General features: G+C 40.7%; 1 protein-coding gene across 1 annotated transcript in view; it reads left to right on the top strand.

Moving 5' to 3' along the window:
* The window catches only part of insra (insulin receptor a), a 48,309-nt gene that overhangs the window by 28,274 nt on the left and 2,484 nt on the right, over positions 1-17,551 (top strand). The window contains exons 4-20 of the mRNA XM_041054490.1: positions 2,378-2,517; positions 3,065-3,209; positions 3,577-3,791; positions 4,910-5,036; positions 6,630-6,883; positions 9,891-10,058; positions 11,358-11,556; positions 12,059-12,345; positions 12,999-13,138; positions 13,742-13,901; positions 14,017-14,116; positions 14,211-14,278; positions 15,055-15,284; positions 15,589-15,699; positions 16,260-16,419; positions 16,560-16,689; positions 17,267-17,401. Of these exons, the coding sequence (XP_040910424.1) occupies positions 2,378-2,517; positions 3,065-3,209; positions 3,577-3,791; positions 4,910-5,036; positions 6,630-6,883; positions 9,891-10,058; positions 11,358-11,556; positions 12,059-12,345; positions 12,999-13,138; positions 13,742-13,901; positions 14,017-14,116; positions 14,211-14,278; positions 15,055-15,284; positions 15,589-15,699; positions 16,260-16,419; positions 16,560-16,689; positions 17,267-17,401 (2,769 nt within the window). The remainder of the gene's footprint in view (positions 1-2,377; positions 2,518-3,064; positions 3,210-3,576; positions 3,792-4,909; positions 5,037-6,629; positions 6,884-9,890; positions 10,059-11,357; positions 11,557-12,058; positions 12,346-12,998; positions 13,139-13,741; positions 13,902-14,016; positions 14,117-14,210; positions 14,279-15,054; positions 15,285-15,588; positions 15,700-16,259; positions 16,420-16,559; positions 16,690-17,266; positions 17,402-17,551) is intronic.

Here is a 17,551-nt window from a genome sequence, read left to right as displayed (position 1 = left end):
GTGTGTTTTCAGCCTTTATTTATCCACAGAGGGTTTGCCAAGCACATAATCTCCATTTCGGCAACATGCAGCTTCACATGCACAGAGTTACATACTGTACATTTACACCTGAGAGGTTACTAGTGGGGACACTTTGATCACATCCAGCTCCACTGGAGCAGGTAAGAGCGATGTGCCTTGCTCAAGTGCACCCTAGAGATTACTGAGAAGGAAAGAGAGCCACTGATTTTTTGCTTGCTGCCCAACAGGCCCAAGGTTTTGAATCAGAAAAAGAAGGCACACGTATCCAAAGAGGTGCTATTAAATCAAACAGGAATTGAGAGGTTCTCTGATTTATTATAAGTCAAACATTTTGAGTTGTGCAACTCTTCATCACACTTTAAATACAAATACAAAATATTCTTTATATATTTCCTTTGTATGTTTTTATTTGGTGATTTAACAGAAATCAACTCATTAATTTTAGGAAACAATAGAGTTTGTTGTAATAATTAAAATGAATCTTGATAAAGTGAACATCACTTTGTTACAATACATCACATTAATCTAAATTTATTTTAGAAAGCTAATTACATTCAGCTAGTTTTATATCTTGATAATATGAAGTATTATAATACATTTTTAAAATTCTTGTATAATTTCCTTTGGCCTGCATTGCATGTGTGTCGCTTACGTGGAGGTGGTGTTGTCGAAGAGCTCCACCGTTCAAATTTTCAGAATAATACTTGAATAAATGTAGTCAGCAGGAGCCCCTCAGATCTTGATCTGCAGATGTGGTCACCTCTTGCCAGGGGTTTAAATCAACAGTGCTGCTCATCGAAACCTTTAGGCTACTGTTGACCTGTGGTGAACCCAGCTGTGCTCATATCTCTGCCTTTTCTCTCTAACTCCCTTTCTGTTCCCCTTATTGCTCATCGCTTCTCTTTGGCATCTCCACCCCGTTTCTGGCTTAAAACTAAAGCTGTGGAAATGAAAGTGAACCAGATAAAGAAACAATCCCCATGACCTTTTTTATTCAGAGGACACAGAAACACTGTTTTCAACTATTTTGTTTTTTATTAGTTAGGCTTTTGCATTTAGTATAAATACATGATGAATATACTTATATATATTCATCATGTATTTATACTAGATAAAAGAAAACAATAAAAACTGCAGAGCCATTAGCTTCCACCAGCTTCCATTATTTGGCATTCACAAAAGAAATGGCTCATGCTTCTGTAATTGCCCTGACAACTTACTCAGCTGTTGCTGTACAAAGGCATTCTCACCTCACAAACCAGCCAGCAACAATAATACTTCAACACATGTGTTACCTAGGACGACGACCACAAGCAAACAGCCCATCATCATCTAATCCTCTAAACCTTAATTCTCTCAATTTGAAACCTTCAAAAAAACGTTCTCTGCAGCATGTCGCTGCTAAAAGATCAGGCCGCTGTGGGAATCTCAGAGGCTGTAGAGATTGCTGTGTACTTTGGATTTTACATCATCAAAGTTTGCACTTGCCGCATTATGACTGTGGGGATTGTACAGACGGCTTTTCAGGAAATAGGTTAACGGGGTTGGCACACAAAGGCACAACCATCTACCTGTTATGAGAAAAGACTTGTTATGAAAACAGGTCAAGTTTTGGGTTAGTTCATTTTTAGTTAAAACAAAACTAAAGTTCAAACTGGCACTCAGGCAAGTTTAACTGTCAAGTGTTGTTTTTTTTTTTTAATGTGTGCCGTGCAGCTAAGAGATTATTTAAAGCGCCTCAAATAAATATTTTCACATAACAATTGATCGCATGACTACTTGTTTGTGAAAGGCGTTGCTTGTAGTTTTGAATCTTCAGAGACTTATCACCTGGCTCTGCAGTTCCCCCGACTCTCATCACTGTTTCCTGCCACAGGCGGCTGCTTTCAGTGTAAAGCTGTGAAACCCACTGAGCACTACCTGCCCAGCACCAAACACCAGATAGACAGTTCAGAGACTGGTTCACACGGTGGAACATTTAGCTGCTAAAAAGCCAGATATTAGAACTAGAAGAACTAGAGGGTGAACATTGAACTTACATTCATCAGGTGGACACAAATACAATCCCAAGTGTTAATGTTGCTCTGTGTCTGCTGATGTGTAAATAGACAACTGTTTGCTATCACGTTCGCCATATCAGTTGAAAACGTGGTAATAAGTCAGTGTTCACTGCATGTTTCTGTTGCCATGGGATGGCCAGGTTTCAGGAATTGCAGGTTTAAGGTTCTGATATTTCTGTGCTGAAGAGAATCTGAAAGAAGGTTGAAAATGACAGTAACGTAGTTCACACCAACACACAGTTAAACAGTTGTTCTGATCAGGATTTGTTTGTTTTCTTTTTTCCTTTGTTCTGCAGGCTGAACTGCACTCCCTGTGCTGGGCTCTGTCCTAAGGTGTGTATGGGCTTGAAAACTGTGGACTCTGTCACTGCTGCCCAGGCTCTGAGAGGCTGCACTGTTCTCAATGGGAGCCTCGTCATCAATCTGCGTGGAGGAAGTGAGTATCTGTGATTCGTTTGGTTGAATCACATTTAAAGTTCAGAATATATGATAACAGAGAGAGATTCATGTTTCAAGCAAGCAAGCAAGCAAGCAGTAAAAATAAAATAAAATGAACTGTGCTTCTAGAAAACAAGGTGGTAATTCCCAAGTGGGTTATTGTGACATATAACAAATTTGAACTGTATGAATAACAAAAATCAGCATAGATTAATTTAATGTAATTTAATTACATTTAAACACATTGAACATAATTCTCATTACCGAAGTATATAAGTAGCAGTGAGAGTTTTATGCTTGTGGACTTTGAATTTGACCATGAGTACACATATAAATATACCAAAAACAATCATTTTTGCGTCAGGGCAGACTGAATGGGTTAATAAGACTGTGATTTAAAAGAAGAAGATGAACCTAAAATTGAAAACACAGAGACAGAAGAGGACAGTTTGGTGCCAAAGAGCAGCTGCCTGGGAGCTTTTGCACTAAGCCTGCTGCAGATTCAGGAGTCACTTCAAAGACTTGTGTCTTTTGGTTTTCTGTAGACAACATAGCAGCTGAACTGGAGGCCAGCCTGGGCCAGCTGGAGGAGATCACTGGCTACCTGACAGTGCGACGTTCCTACGCCCTCGTGTCCCTTTCGTTTTTCCGCAAACTCCGTGTTATTCGTGGAGAGGAACAGGAAATCGGGTGAGACTCCGTCTTCTGAGCCCATCTCATCCTCGCCATTTCAGAGCCGCCTCCTGTAATTATGAGTTAAAAGCGGAAGGACTGACCTTTTCTAAATGTCTTACTGTGGTAGCTGTTTTTGGTTAGACTTTCCCAAATCATATATGAGGCTTCATTCAGCCGAGGTGGAAGACAGTTGTAGCACAATGGGCTACGCTTACAGTAGAAGTGGCAAAGGATGGGCACAATGCAAATTGTAGAGTAATCATACTGAAATACTTTTCTACTCATGTTACTCAACAAGCCTTTAAAAATAAGAAAAACCTGTGCCAAATATTAAATGGATCATGAAAAATATGTTCATGCTGTGTTGTTTGTTCTTTTCTAGGAATTACTCTTTTTATGCCCTGGATAACCAGAATCTGCGGCAGCTCTGGGACTGGTCCAAACACAAGCTCACCATCCAGCGGGGGCGCATGTTTTTCCACTACAACTCCAAACTCTGCATGGCTGAGATCCGCAAGATGGAGGAGGTCACGGGAACCAAAGAGCGGCAAGTGAAGAACGACATCGCCTCCAAGACCAACGGAGACCAGGCCTCATGTAAGAACCTTGTTTCTGGAGACATGTTAATTGTTGCTGGAGTTACTATGGCAACAGGAAACACAAAGCTGGCCTTGGGACAGATGCAAACATAGTGATAGTTATTGTTATGATGGTCATTTCCTGTCCTGTGGTGTTTGCAGATGTCTTCCCGCAGACCTTTTACTGACACAGTTTAATGGGAACAACCAACTGTTAAACATGGTGACACGGTGATATAGGATTTCTGTTGTTTTTGTTAGTGCACAGAAAAAAAGCAAAAGCATTAGAGTGAATATACAATTAAAGGTATTGAACTCGGTTTAGAAATTAACATTAAACGGGCAAACAGATTAACACATTAAACAGGAAGTTTAGTGCATGGAAATTCATTCTTGACCCAGGGCAAGCACATGACAAACTAATCTTAACCCAAAGGTTCATCTTGAATCCAAAAGCTTTTTCTGAGCTCTTGACTGCATTTCACGGTCTGCATTAATTAGTGGAATTGGTTCATTTGTCATCACATGGGCTGGGTGTTAATTGTCAATACCAGGTGGTCATATATAGATGCGAGATTATAACCCCTGTCTGCATTTAAGGATAGTGTCTGGCATCGGATATGAATGGCCTCCTTGATCTTTCTCCAGCTGTCCACTGACTCCTGCTCGATGACTTTGATCCCTTTCCTGTCCCAGCATACAGGAAGGCTTTTATCCTAAATGTGCTATTACCCTACTGAATTCTTAACTCAGCCATACCGCTCAGCTCTGGTCCTTGAACTGTTATTTTGCTCTACAGTTACGTAATTCCATCCAGCCTAACTGAAGGCAAAAAATGATTTTCACGTGTGTACATAAAGTAAATGAAATATAGTTTGCTTGTCAGCTAAAGACCAAAGCACATTAAATCAGTTTTTCATCGTAATTTAGGAAGGTGGCGAACAGTCTCTTATGTAAACCTAATCTACTTAAAGTGATTGAGTAGGTGGAGGTAGGCAGCTGCCCCAGGACATTGGGTTGTTTTCATACTAATTAAACGAAAGCAGATGTTTCTCCACCAATGTCTCCCTATAAGAACAATTTCAAAGCTTGTATTCTGCTGTTTATTGCTTTTAATTGATCAACGTCTCTTCTCAGGCGAGAACCACGTGTTGAAGTTTACCCAGATCCGAACCATGAGCGATAAAATAATGATTAAGTGGGAACCCTTCTGGCCGCCAGACTTCAGAGACCTGCTGGGATTCATGGTGCTTTACAAAGAAGCGTAAGTTAATTTTCAGTCATCAGTCACCCACAATCACAATCAGACTTGGATCTCTACCAGACAAATGCTGCTTTCAGCTGAAGCACTTCATAGATAAGAAGAAGCTGAATAGAAACATCTACATCAGTGAGATCTGGTCGATGGTGATAATTTCAATTCCTGCTTCACTGGCTCGTTGCATCACACTTTCAGAGAAATTGTGACAAGATATAAACATCTGAAAACAATGCATCTTCTAACTGATAAGATAAATTTATGGCAAACATATCGTTTGTTGTTTGTGCTGATTCATCAGTCGAAACAACTTTTAGTGATGTTGCTGGTCCCTTAGAGGTTTCTCTGAGCTCTCCTCTCTTATTTTCTCTGAAATGTGTGTATGTTTTCAAGAAGTGATATTAGTTTTGATTATGATAATTTTCTTCCCGGCTACTTTTTCTCACCTAGAAGCGAAAAATGCTATTTTGGGTGTCATTTCCCTTTAGAAGTTTCTTAGCTACTGTTCTGCCACTCTGGATGACACCACTTACGGTAAGCTAAGGATTAAACGAGAACTCCACAGAGTTCAAGCATTGCACTTCTGTAACACTGTTGGGCTCTCGATGAACAATTTTTAAAAAGTTCCAAATTAGATGCAACAGAGCGAGAAATATCATCTTTTTTTTACTACACACATTTTTCTTACTTTTGAAAACCTGACACTTACAATACTCTCGATGCAGCTCGACCACTGACAGAGACACTTTTTTTTCTTACTTCACACCCACAAATTTTTTGCATCTTAACACTTGTAGTTTTCAGCCCCAGCTGGCTTCTTCTGGAGCCATGTAGGTCTTCATACAACTCATTTTCTCCCTGAGAAAATAAACAGACTTTGATATGGAAAATCATTGCAATTCCCCTTTGAATTTGCCCTTTGAAATTGAATTCCCTGAGTGTGTTTTAAGTGTTTATGTGCACCGTCACTCTGGTCCATTGCATGTTCTTAGTGAACCAGGCAATCACACTCTCCCTAGTCACCAAAATGAGAGAGAAAATGTAGGAAACTAGAAAACTAATCATGATACCAAGCCGAATGAGAGGTAATCAGAGGAAATATTTTGTATTCAGCACCACAGATGGAAAAATTATGCATAAAGATCAGGCTGTTAGCTCTCTTTTTAAAACATAACTGCCTGCAGTAGCATCACCACAAAAACAAATATGAAGGCACCTCTTCATTTCCGCACTGTATTTTACAATTTATGTTATGTGGGTTGCATTGAATTCATTTGAATAAATAATTTCTTAGTTCTCACTTGTTCAGATCTAACTGTTCTTTTTCTGAGAAACCGACAGCCCCATACAGTAGTAATATCATCAGAAAATATCCTGGAAAATCCTCTGTTTGAACCTGCATCATTTGGGGGTCTCTCTGGTCTCAGTGGTGTTTACACAGCTCTTTTCCTCTCCTGGCTGGTCCAGTAAATGCAATGATAAATCGCTGGAAAACATCAAACTGAAACTCAATATCCTTTCTCAAGGGAAATACAATTTTAGGCTTACGTATAACACACTTTTCATTTGGATACTGTTATTGTTTTTCCCCCCACGTAGACCTTTTCAGAACGTAACCGAGTTTGATGGGCAGGACGCCTGCGGCTCCAACAGCTGGGTGATAGCTGACGTGGACCCTCCACGTCGAGCCACAGAGGGGGACAAAGAGCAGTTTGAACCGGGTCATCTCATCTTGCCGCTGAAGCCCTGGACGCAGTACGCCATAATGGTGAAAACCCAGCTCTCAGCCTCTGATGAGCACCAGGTCCACGGAGCCAAGAGCGAGATCATCTATGTTCGCACCAACGCCACCAGTAAGACTGGTTCAGATTTGTGTTGTTCACTGGTTCTTCAGCAAACACATACTCCCTTGTTGTGGTTGTCCAGAGCTTATTTCAGCATTGATTCAGGAGTCCAGGTGCCAAAGTGATTGAAAACAAGATATTGAGTTATATGTGGTATTAGAAGGCCTTAAATGTCCAAAATCTAACTTGTGTAAGTACAGATTATGGTTGTGTGAAGTTCTCGTAGTGGAAAAGGCCTGTATGTGCATTCTGAGTCACCGCTGTAACAAATTCTCCTCAGATTGTACAAGAGTTCATTCAATTATTTTTAGGCTCATCTTGAATCCTCATTTCCTGCGGTGTTACTATCATTGACTGGTGGATTCAGAGTGGTGTGTGTCAGTCTGGCTGCTGCCAACATGTCCTTGGCACAAGAACTGGGAAGAGGAAGACAGATGGCACAATTCGCCTGGGGTGCCACCGACCTACAGGGCGCTACCTCGTGCAAGGTGTCTGCATCAGCCGGTCATGCAGCGATCATAAATCTCTTCCCCAGAACCTAATTGTACTCTGCCACCCACAGAGTGTGTCGTGTGCATTTTGGGTTTGTCACAATCATGATGGCCTGTCTGACTGGCTTCCTTTAACACAATGTGCATTTCCTTCCTGATAAACAACATGACAACCGTCACTCACATAAAACAGGCTTCCAGCAGAGAAGCATCATTCAGTCAGCCAAGGGAGGGTTGTTTTCTGCCCGCTCTCAGTCTGTGTCATATTTTACCAGCATACCTTGTTAGAAGGGCAAAGCTGTCATCACAAATAAGCCTTTGCTGGTGAAACTTAGTCTGACAATGCAGTCGGACCAGTGTGTTGCACCATCATGAAACGGGGGCAGCGTAATCACACTGTGTCAACGAAGCTCAGGTCTGTGTGTCTCCTTAGGGTTCAGTCTGGCATCCTCACGCACCGCTCCTCCCTCACATCTATCCTCCAGCTTACACAAGCTACACATAATGTACAAATGTCAACATCTCAGCCTTTGTTCAATGATCATTTTTACCACCGTCTTCTCAGAAATGTTGCTCCACTTCAGGCCAGGACATTTTTAAAATGCGAGGTGTCTTTTATTTTGCCTCCCACTCAAAAATCACATTCATATGTTGACTCAAAAGACGTCTCGTCAACGCTCAGATATAAGGTGATGCCAGTCGGTGTTCAAGCCACATGACGCTGGTAACCTCTTTTTCTACTTTCTTATTGTCTGACCACATTGATGTGATCGGGCGATAAGGCAGAAACACATATAGGGGGATGATTTACACAGTAAGCATTTGTTCCGGTCCCCCTCCTGCTTCTGCAAACCACACACTGACTCATGTTTGTTATGCCTCCTGCATTAGTGCTGTTAATTTATGTTTATGAAGTAAGGTCGAATTAAGAACAGGAAAATATGTAACTTTAAAATATGAGGTACCTTTCAGCCATACCAAGTCATACATGAAGTATTTGGGAAATTTCACTCATGCACCATTTGGGATGCATATCATGTAAAGTTGGTGATTTGTTAGAGTTCTTACAGTAATGAGGAACCAAAACAAGATGTTACATAAACAGTGTCAGCAAGCATAAATCTGAACTAAAACTGAAGACCTTAAGTTTCTACAAATAAAATAAGGCTTTTTTTTTTTTTTGCACTGATCAGTTTAAAATAAGAGAAAAGGTATCATAACTGGATAAAGTCACAATTTTATATGAGGAAATGAAGGCGTGTTGAAAAATGTACATAAATAATTTTAATTTTATGCTCTCACAACAAAATTTTGAAACATACAAAATACCACTGCTGCCAAAACTCCTGAAAACTAGAACTGAAACTAAAAATCTAAACCACTGCCAATCACAAAAAAAGAACTAAACTAAAACTACCATAAGACACACTGAAAACCACAATTAAACAAAAACAAATAAAATAATAAACCAGCACTGGGACAGAGGGTGAGAAGTAAGAAAATCAGTATTTTGTTTATTTGGCTTTTACTAACTATAGAGAAAATGTGAATTGGTAGCGCTGACAGTGTTTATATTCCAAATTGATCTATGTTTGGGGAACACAAACATCAAGTAGTGTAATTACCAAACAGAAAAACAGGGGGGTGGGGGGGGGAATACCCAGTACAGGCAGCTGCACAGAGCAACACCCTGCCAGTAAAGTGTGACATGAAATGCAAATTAGACTGAAACAGCATTTTTCTTCACGAGTGTATGAGTTTTAATTTGGAAAAAAAAAATCATTAGATATTATCTCGGTCACCTATTAATGTAATCAAAAAGTAGAAAAAGTACAACCTTTTATGATAATAATCTTTTCAGTATTTACTGTATTTTCACAGGACGTCCTTTGGAGGGTAATTATTGTTTTCTTTGGTAAAGCTATAATGAAATTCACTTTTACATGAGGGAAACTGGAAACTGGCCAGGTTTTAAAAACAATCAGCTCATGGTTTTATATGCTAGCAGTATTTCAGAAAAGAAAAGTTTATAGGGCAGAAACCTTTATTTAAATTACTTACAGAAAATCAGCTTTTCAGGAAACTGACTTTTGACAGTTCTGTGTTACTGAAGGTCACCGAAGTGCCTCCACTGACATTTACATCATGTGTATTTACATCCTGAATGCGTTTACATGACAGGAGCATATATTCCCATTATAGACCTTCTTAATGTTTCAGGTTTTATATTTTTCTTCATAATTTAACTTATTTTTAAATAGCTTTAAAGCCTTGTTTTTAAGGTGTTGATGTGTTTTTTGTTTTGCCGATGGACTAACATTTGTCTTTTTTTGGGGGGGCAAATAAAGTGATTGATGGTTTGAAAAATAAATACATGTATGCTGTAGGAAGTATAGCTGTTTATGAGGGTTTTTCATTATTCATACTGTGACATTTAATATATGTTGTTACTCTCCCCTGTACCCAGCAGTAAATGTTCCTCCTTACTTAACTACTTTCTCTGTATTTCTATGATTTCTCCCCAGAACCCTCGGTCCCGCTGGACCCAATTTCCTCATCAAACTCTTCCTCCCAGATCATCCTCAAGTGGAAACCTCCCAATGACCCCAACGGCAACATCACTCACTACCTGGTCTTCTGCCAGCGCCAGCCTGAAGCCAGCGAGCTCTACAAGTTTGACTACTGTCAGAAGGGTGAGCCACATTGTTTGTGGTAGTCCTGCTCTTGTGTCTGTCTCCGTTTCAGTGGTTTTGTGTGTCTGACTGTGTCTGAGAGCAAGAGAAAGAAAGAATGTGTTTTGCCAGCTTTCCATTAGTTGAAGAGCTCTTCACACTCAAAGCTGTTGACTCCTTCAGGTTGCTCCAGTCTGCTCACAGGACGTTCTGTAATGACTTTGTGATCTGATTCTCTTTGACGGGTAATTCATATCAGGTCAAGTCAAGTCAAATTATATTTATATAGCAGCACATCATAACAGAAGTTATCTCGGGGCGCTTTTGATATAAGGTCTAAATCATGTTCTTTACAATATTAGATCAGAATTTTATTTTGATTTTCCAGATATCAACCTACATTATGTATAAATCAACACAGCTAAAGGACACAATCCACCACAACAAACTTTACACCTTTTTTTTTAACCACCAAAAATTTAAATCTGCTTAGAACCAGGAAAAGAAGTCTTGCTGTGAACTGGATGGCAATAATTTTTTTTACATTTTCAAGGAAGGTTTCATTAGCTGTTGAAGCCCTGGCTCAGCCCACAGTGGCATAAAATTAAATGAAACTATTATAATCACCAAAGCTGGAGTTAAACATTTCCACATGACAGCAGAGAAATGTCTAAGGCACAGTGTTCATGGTGCTGCTGCAGGATGAGACTGCAGAGCGGTTTTATCTTTGAGTACATTTTAAGCATAGAGATCTTGATGTGAATTGAACCATTGTTCTTGATAGGGATAGTACTATTGTGTACTGACCATGCAAGAAAATTGGGTGCAGTAAAGGTGCAGGAATCTTTTATTTGGGTGGCTTTATGTAACTTAAACTGTGCAAAACCCACCACTGAAACAATCAGGATCTTCCCCCTACTCTGGCTCAGGTTCACTCAAAGTTCAGACATTTATCTTAGTTGAATTATTCCTGTCACAGCCTGACCTATGTCGATGCCCTGCCATCACCGCCCTTCCATGTTAACACACAACCAAGCCCAAACTTTCCTCTTTTGAACTCCCATAACTCCCACACATCCAGAAAGATGGGAGTCTGCGGGGAGGTCATGTCACTAGTAATTTACCTCCACTGGAGAGGGTGAGGACCTGGGGAAGACAATGACAGACATGCCCCTCAGGCCTGTGTGTTATGTGGATACTTGTGCATAAGACTATGTTATGTGTCTGTGTTAATCGCAGCTGTTCTCTCTGATTGATTGATTGAGTTTCTGTTTTGTTTTGTTTTTTTCCCCGTTGCCGTGTCTGACCCCATTTCACCAGGGATGAAGTTGCCATCGCGGGTACCCACTCAGGTGGACAGTGACGAGGAGCAGAAGTGGAACCAGACAGAGGAGCAGGGCCAGGGGACACGGTGCTGTGCTTGCCCCAAAACCGACAAGGAGCTCAAGAAGGAGAAAGAGGACTCAGAGTACCGCAAAACCTTTGAGAATTACCTACACAATGAAGTCTTTGAGATCAAGTAAGACAACTGACAACAGAATTGTCTTTTTAAGAATTAAACATTAAGAAAATTGTACTGTTTGTGCTTTGTCACTCATGAAGTTTGTCCTCAAGGGAATTGTTTTTTGAGGTTTGAGTGGAGCTGGACTAAATCCGAAAGGCTTTTAGGTTTTCTTTTTTCTTTTTCTTGCCCTCATGTTGTCAGACTCAATCCAGTTCAACTTTGCTTCCAGTTTAACTTCCCACACAACAAATTAAAGTTCTCATTGCATTATCTTGTGTTTGGTATTTTGATCACGCAAAATACTGTCATTAGGACTGATTCAAATCGTGTTGCCATATTATGCTTATCTAAGTGTCACTGGAGTACTAGGGATTCAGCTTACAGACCCGTCAGGTGCATGGAAGAAAAGTGGTTCATACGACGTGTTCCCCAACCCCATCAAGTGTTTATGGTTTGATAAATAAAAAATATGTATGTATATCTTCTGTGCATTTTAAACATGCCTTGCCTTGTCTAGACGCACGAGACAGCGACGTTCCGTGATGGGCATCGCCAACCGAACCCACCTCTTCCACACCACTGCCCCCAGCCCACCAGAAGGTACGCAGATCCCTGGTAATGAGGACGAGGAGACATTCGAAAGCACCAAGACTGTGGTCACCGTCCACGCCAAAGAGTCCACTGTCATCTCCAACCTGCGGCACTTCACCAGCTACCAGATTGAGATCCATGCCTGCAACCACCCGACTGACCAGGCCCGCTGCAGCATGGCAGCCTATGTCAGCGCCCGCACAATGCCTGAAGGTAAAAATTCGTGATAGTTTGTCTGTTAATGAGGAGCTAGATGATGAAGGTACATGTAATAAACCCGGTCATTATCAGCACCTGTGGAAGTTTCCTTATTTAATAAGAAAGAACTGAACTTCAGGATTCACATTTGTTTATTTTAGCATCTTCTGAAACTTTCACTACTGGTACATTTTGCACTTTGAGTTACACATTGCACATTTTACTCCAATCTCTTAAAGCTGCAGTTATAAATATTGTTATATTAACAATGGAAAAAAATATTTGAGTAATAAGAAAGGTGTCACTTGTGGTGACAAATCAATAGATAATTATTATTTGACTCTGCAGTTCCCTTCTGTCCCACCCCAACATCCTGTGTCAATCAGAATTACATATAATTATGGAGGAAATTACACAGTTTCATGAGCCTTCTGTTGCTGGCCAGGCTAACTATGCAGCTCATCTTCTTTTCCTCTCCAGGTTTTTTGTAACGTTTCATTTTTCCTTTATGTTACAGCTAACAGTGTAGAGACAGAAACTGGAAAATCATGTAAATGCAACATGTCACTATGCACTATGTCACGTGGCTGCAACAAAGGTTACTCCAAACAAACCTGAGGTTCAGTTGAATTATGATTCATGAAACCATGTGACTTTGTTCTACGCAGACAAAGCTGACGACATTGTGGGTCCAATCGCTTACGAGGTGACCGAAAATACAGTGCACATCAAGTGGCTGGAACCCGTAGCCCCTAATGGCATGATCATCCTGTACGAGGTCAACTACAAGAGACTGGGAGACACTGAGGTGAAGAAACACACCATACACACATATGCACACACATCTGTTATGCTTTTATTGCTCTAGTGTACATAGTGATGTGAGTCATTGGGTCACTGAGTACATGGGTTCATTGTAAGTTCACCGTTTCACGTAATTATTCATTGTTACGCAGAAAGCACTTTTCGTATTCCCCTTCCTTATTAAACTCAATAGCTCGGGCTACGAATGAAAGACCATTTCACTGAGAATCAAATTAAATGTAACCATCTTAAAACTAACAATGCAGTGCAGACAAATTAGAGAGGCAGTACTTATTACTTGACTTGTATTTTGAAATTTAGCCTTATGGTCTCAGTAATGTAATTTCTTTGATTACTTAAATGGAGAAGTAATATTGACATTGCACCATGTTTTAGTTGCTATAGAGACAGGTCTACAAAACGCAGACTGTTTTTTGCTGTGGAAAACAATAAAAAAAAAACTCAGCGGAAACATGAAACAGAAAATGAGTCAAAATGTTATTTTAAACATGATATTTAAAACTGGGAAGTTAAGAAGCAGCTGTTTGTCAGCGATGTTGTTTTCTTCTTCGTCCACTGCCTGAGCCTCAGTGTTGCTCTTCTGCAGGAGTTGCACTATTGCGTGTCGAGGAACATGTACAAAGTGACCCGTGGCTGCAAGCTGAAAGTGATGCATCCTGGGAACTACACAGTGAGGATCAGGGCCACATCACTGGCCGGGAACGGATCCTGGACTGAGCCCACATATTTCTACGTTCAGGATGCAAGTAAGTCAATTTCAATAGTTTTATTTTTGTGTCTGGCCATTTACATGCACAAAAAAAATTAGGTGTGTTCTTCACCTAAAATGTGACTCATTGTCTGGGCGGATGTGTTGAACAGGCGATCCTCTCTACATTGTGAAGATCGTTATTGGGCCGGTCATCTGCTTTGTCCTGCTGCTGTTTGTGGCTGTGGCGGGATTCGTCATGTTCAAGAAGAAGTACGGAATTACCATATCCTGTTCAGTGCCATTTTCTCACAATTTTGTATTTTGCCATCCTTTAAATTAAATGCTTTTCTCTTTTGCCTTTTAGTCAAACTCAAGGGCCAAGTGGTCCCATCTACGCTTCTTCAAACCCAGAGTATCTCAGTGCTAATGATGGTAAGCAAATGTTTTAAACATCTATATTCTAGAAGCTGGGTTTTTTAAAATTGATTTATAGAGTTGAGTATAGACTTAACTAGACTTGGGCAGTGTTGATTGGGGACAGGCAAAGTTTCTCTCTGCTCTCCTTAATGTGAGGTTAACACTAATGCATCTACCCGCATGATTTTGTGACAACTAGTCTGCTGCCAGCTTTGGACCAGTGTACAATTCACAGTAGAGCGATGTGGAAACGTGAAACCTCCAGTGCACGTACACTGAGAATGAACCTTTTTAGTGAAGAAGGAGACACCTGTAACTCTTTATTCTATGGGGCCGTAAATTCCAATTTAATCTCTTAAGATGTTTCTCGGAAAGAATCATATAATTAATTTGGTGCTAATTACAGGTAAAATAGAGAGTGATCCATTGGTACATTTCCTAATGCTATTTGTTAAGTTAGCACAACCTTGAGACTTTCATTCAGAGGATAACAGGTGAGTTACACATGCAAACTGTGAAATGTGTCTACAAATAAACAAAGAATTGAAGAATAAAGTTTCCAATGACACATGAATGAGTAATAAGGAGTATTTTTTATAGGTCTTAAAATGTTTCTGGATGACATCATCAAGTAATTAGTCTAATTAGTAATTAGTCTTGTAAAGATGCTAGTGAATAGGCATATTATCCAGTTTCTTGCCTTGACCTGGTTTCTCCCACTAACCTGCTTTCTTTTGCACGTAAACTCAGTCATCATAAGCTGTTACAGATTCCTGGAAATGTGTTTGCAGTGTACGAGGAGGACGAGTGGGAGGTGGCCAGAGAGAAGATCGCCATTTTGAGGGAACTGGGTCAGGGCTCCTTCGGAATGGTCTACGAGGGCATCGCCAAGGACATCATCAAGGGCGAGTCGGAAACACATGTGGCGGTGAAGACGGTGAACGAGTCAGCCAGCCTGAGGGAGAGAATAGAGTTCCTGAACGAGGCCTCGGTCATGAAGGCCTTCAGCTGCCACCATGTGGTAAGGAGAGACGGCATCTCTTGTGAGAGAAATTCATGTTGGACATAAACACAAAGCATTCTGGTCTTTGTATTGATCTGTGACAGTATTTACAAGTGCTAGATTGGGTGTCAACACAGTTCTTGACATAGAACAGTATGTACTAAATGTCCCATCATGTGCAAACACCACACCTCTCCTGCATTTAACTGTGAGAGGAGGCAGCTGCTTCACCTTTTTGTTAGCAGAGCAATTCTCATGGTTGCGTAATGTGATAAAACCAGACTACACTGAAATGAAAAACACCCCCGTCCTTGTCTCCCAGGTGCGTCTGCTGGGTGTTGTGTCTAAGGGCCAGCCTACCCTGGTGGTGATGGAGCTGATGACCCACGGAGACCTGAAGAGCTACCTTCGCTCTCTGCGACCGGACGCTGAGGTAAAGAGATCACAAGACAAAGTGAATCTGAAGTGTTTCAATAATGCTCATATAGGATGTTCTTTGGCAGTTTGTGATATTGAATCTAGGAAGATGCAATATAAATATACTTAGTCTACTTACTTTACATGTAAAAACACAGTGGTCAGCTGAAACCTTACACACATACACATACCTGATTAAATTCCACAGTTTAGTTTTGGTATGTGTAGAGATGACTTGTATGTACAAGGTGATGTTCTATTTAAGTGTCACCTTTTGGATTATGTAAATGTACAGGTGGACTGGAACAGGATCAGGATTGAGCTGCTGGATTTTGATAGGGGACTTTTATCAGTCAGCACTAAAGTCATCTAAAAATATGGGAGCAACCTCACACAGGCTTGTTTGGAGCTCAGGCCTCTTTATGCTTCTTTATGCCCTAAGAAATAATACGTATGTAAGCTTGGTGTCAAAATCAACAGTAAGTCATGTTGAAGTGAAGAAAAAAGTCTATATGTCTATATGTAGTCTATATGTTAGCAGATCATAAATTAAAAATCTCTTCTTGTGTCCCTCAGAACAACCCTGGGCGTCCACCGCCCACTCTGAAGGAGATGATCCAAATGGCTGCTGAGATCGCAGACGGCATGGCTTACCTTAACGCCAAGAAGTTTGTCCACAGGGACCTGGCAGCCAGGAACTGCATGGTAGCTCACGATCTCACTGTCAAAATAGGAGGTAGGTTTTCATTAAGCACAACGCACGACACAAGATTTGATTTGGTTAAAGCCACGGGTTTTAAATAAACAACATTCAAAGACAGATTTGACTCAGGCGCAGATTTGACTGTTACTATAAATCCCATCTTTTCTTCCCAGACTTCGGCATGACGAGAGACATCTACGAGACTGACTACTACAGGAAAGGAGGAAAGGGCCTTCTGCCCGTCAGGTGGATGGCACCTGAGTCTCTGAAGGACGGAGTCTTCACTGCACATTCAGACTGCTGGTCAGTGACACTTCTATTGTTAGGTTCATGTGTCAGTATAGGTTCTGCACATGGTGATATTGATATAAGTGATAGGGTGTATTAGTATTATCTCTTAAAGGAGAAAATGAGTGTGGAGCAGCCCTGACATTAACATTTTAAGAAATCAGGTTTTGTGTTGCAAACTCATAAAACTAAAATTTCAGAATATATAAGCAGCTCATCAGTTGCAGCTTCCTTTTAGTACAGTGCCATGCTTTTTACTTGACACATAGATCATTTCATTTCACTTTGTAATTGTATTTTTGGTGCTTTTGTGATAAGTTGGTCAACACAAATACTAATCTTCCAAAGGCAATTCATTTCCTCCTGAGTCCAGACCAGAAAAACAAACAGTAAACACATTACAAATATTAAAATGTGAGACCAGAGCACTTGTGTGCTTTTCATCCAGCGTTGTTTACCAGCATTGCAGCCACTGCCTCTACCTGTTCACGGCGTCAAGTGTTTACAGACACATTTACTGTCAGGTGTCTAATTGACCTGTCCTCATTCTCCCTGTGTCGCTGTTGTTGTCTCTCCTCCGCCTGTTTGCCAGGTCATTCGGGGTTGTGCTGTGGGAGATCAGCACGTTGGCCGAGCAGCCGTACCAGGGCCTGTCCAACGAGCAGGTCCTCAAGTTTGTCATGGACGGAGGCTACCTGGACCGACCAGACAACTGCGCTGACAGATTGTAAGTACAAGAGCAGGGTTACATTAGGTACAGACTGAGAAAACAAGAGTTGTATTGCAATACCTAAATTATTTCTGACAATCTGAATAAAGTCAGTTTATTTACATATCACTGTAAACTGGATATCTTTGAGTTTTGGACCTTTGGTCA

The sequence above is a fragment of the Toxotes jaculatrix genome, chromosome 14 (assembly GCF_017976425.1).
Source record: "Toxotes jaculatrix isolate fToxJac2 chromosome 14, fToxJac2.pri, whole genome shotgun sequence".
NCBI lineage: Eukaryota > Metazoa > Chordata > Actinopteri > Toxotidae > Toxotes > Toxotes jaculatrix.
This window is presented reverse-complemented; position numbering and strand designations above follow the sequence as displayed.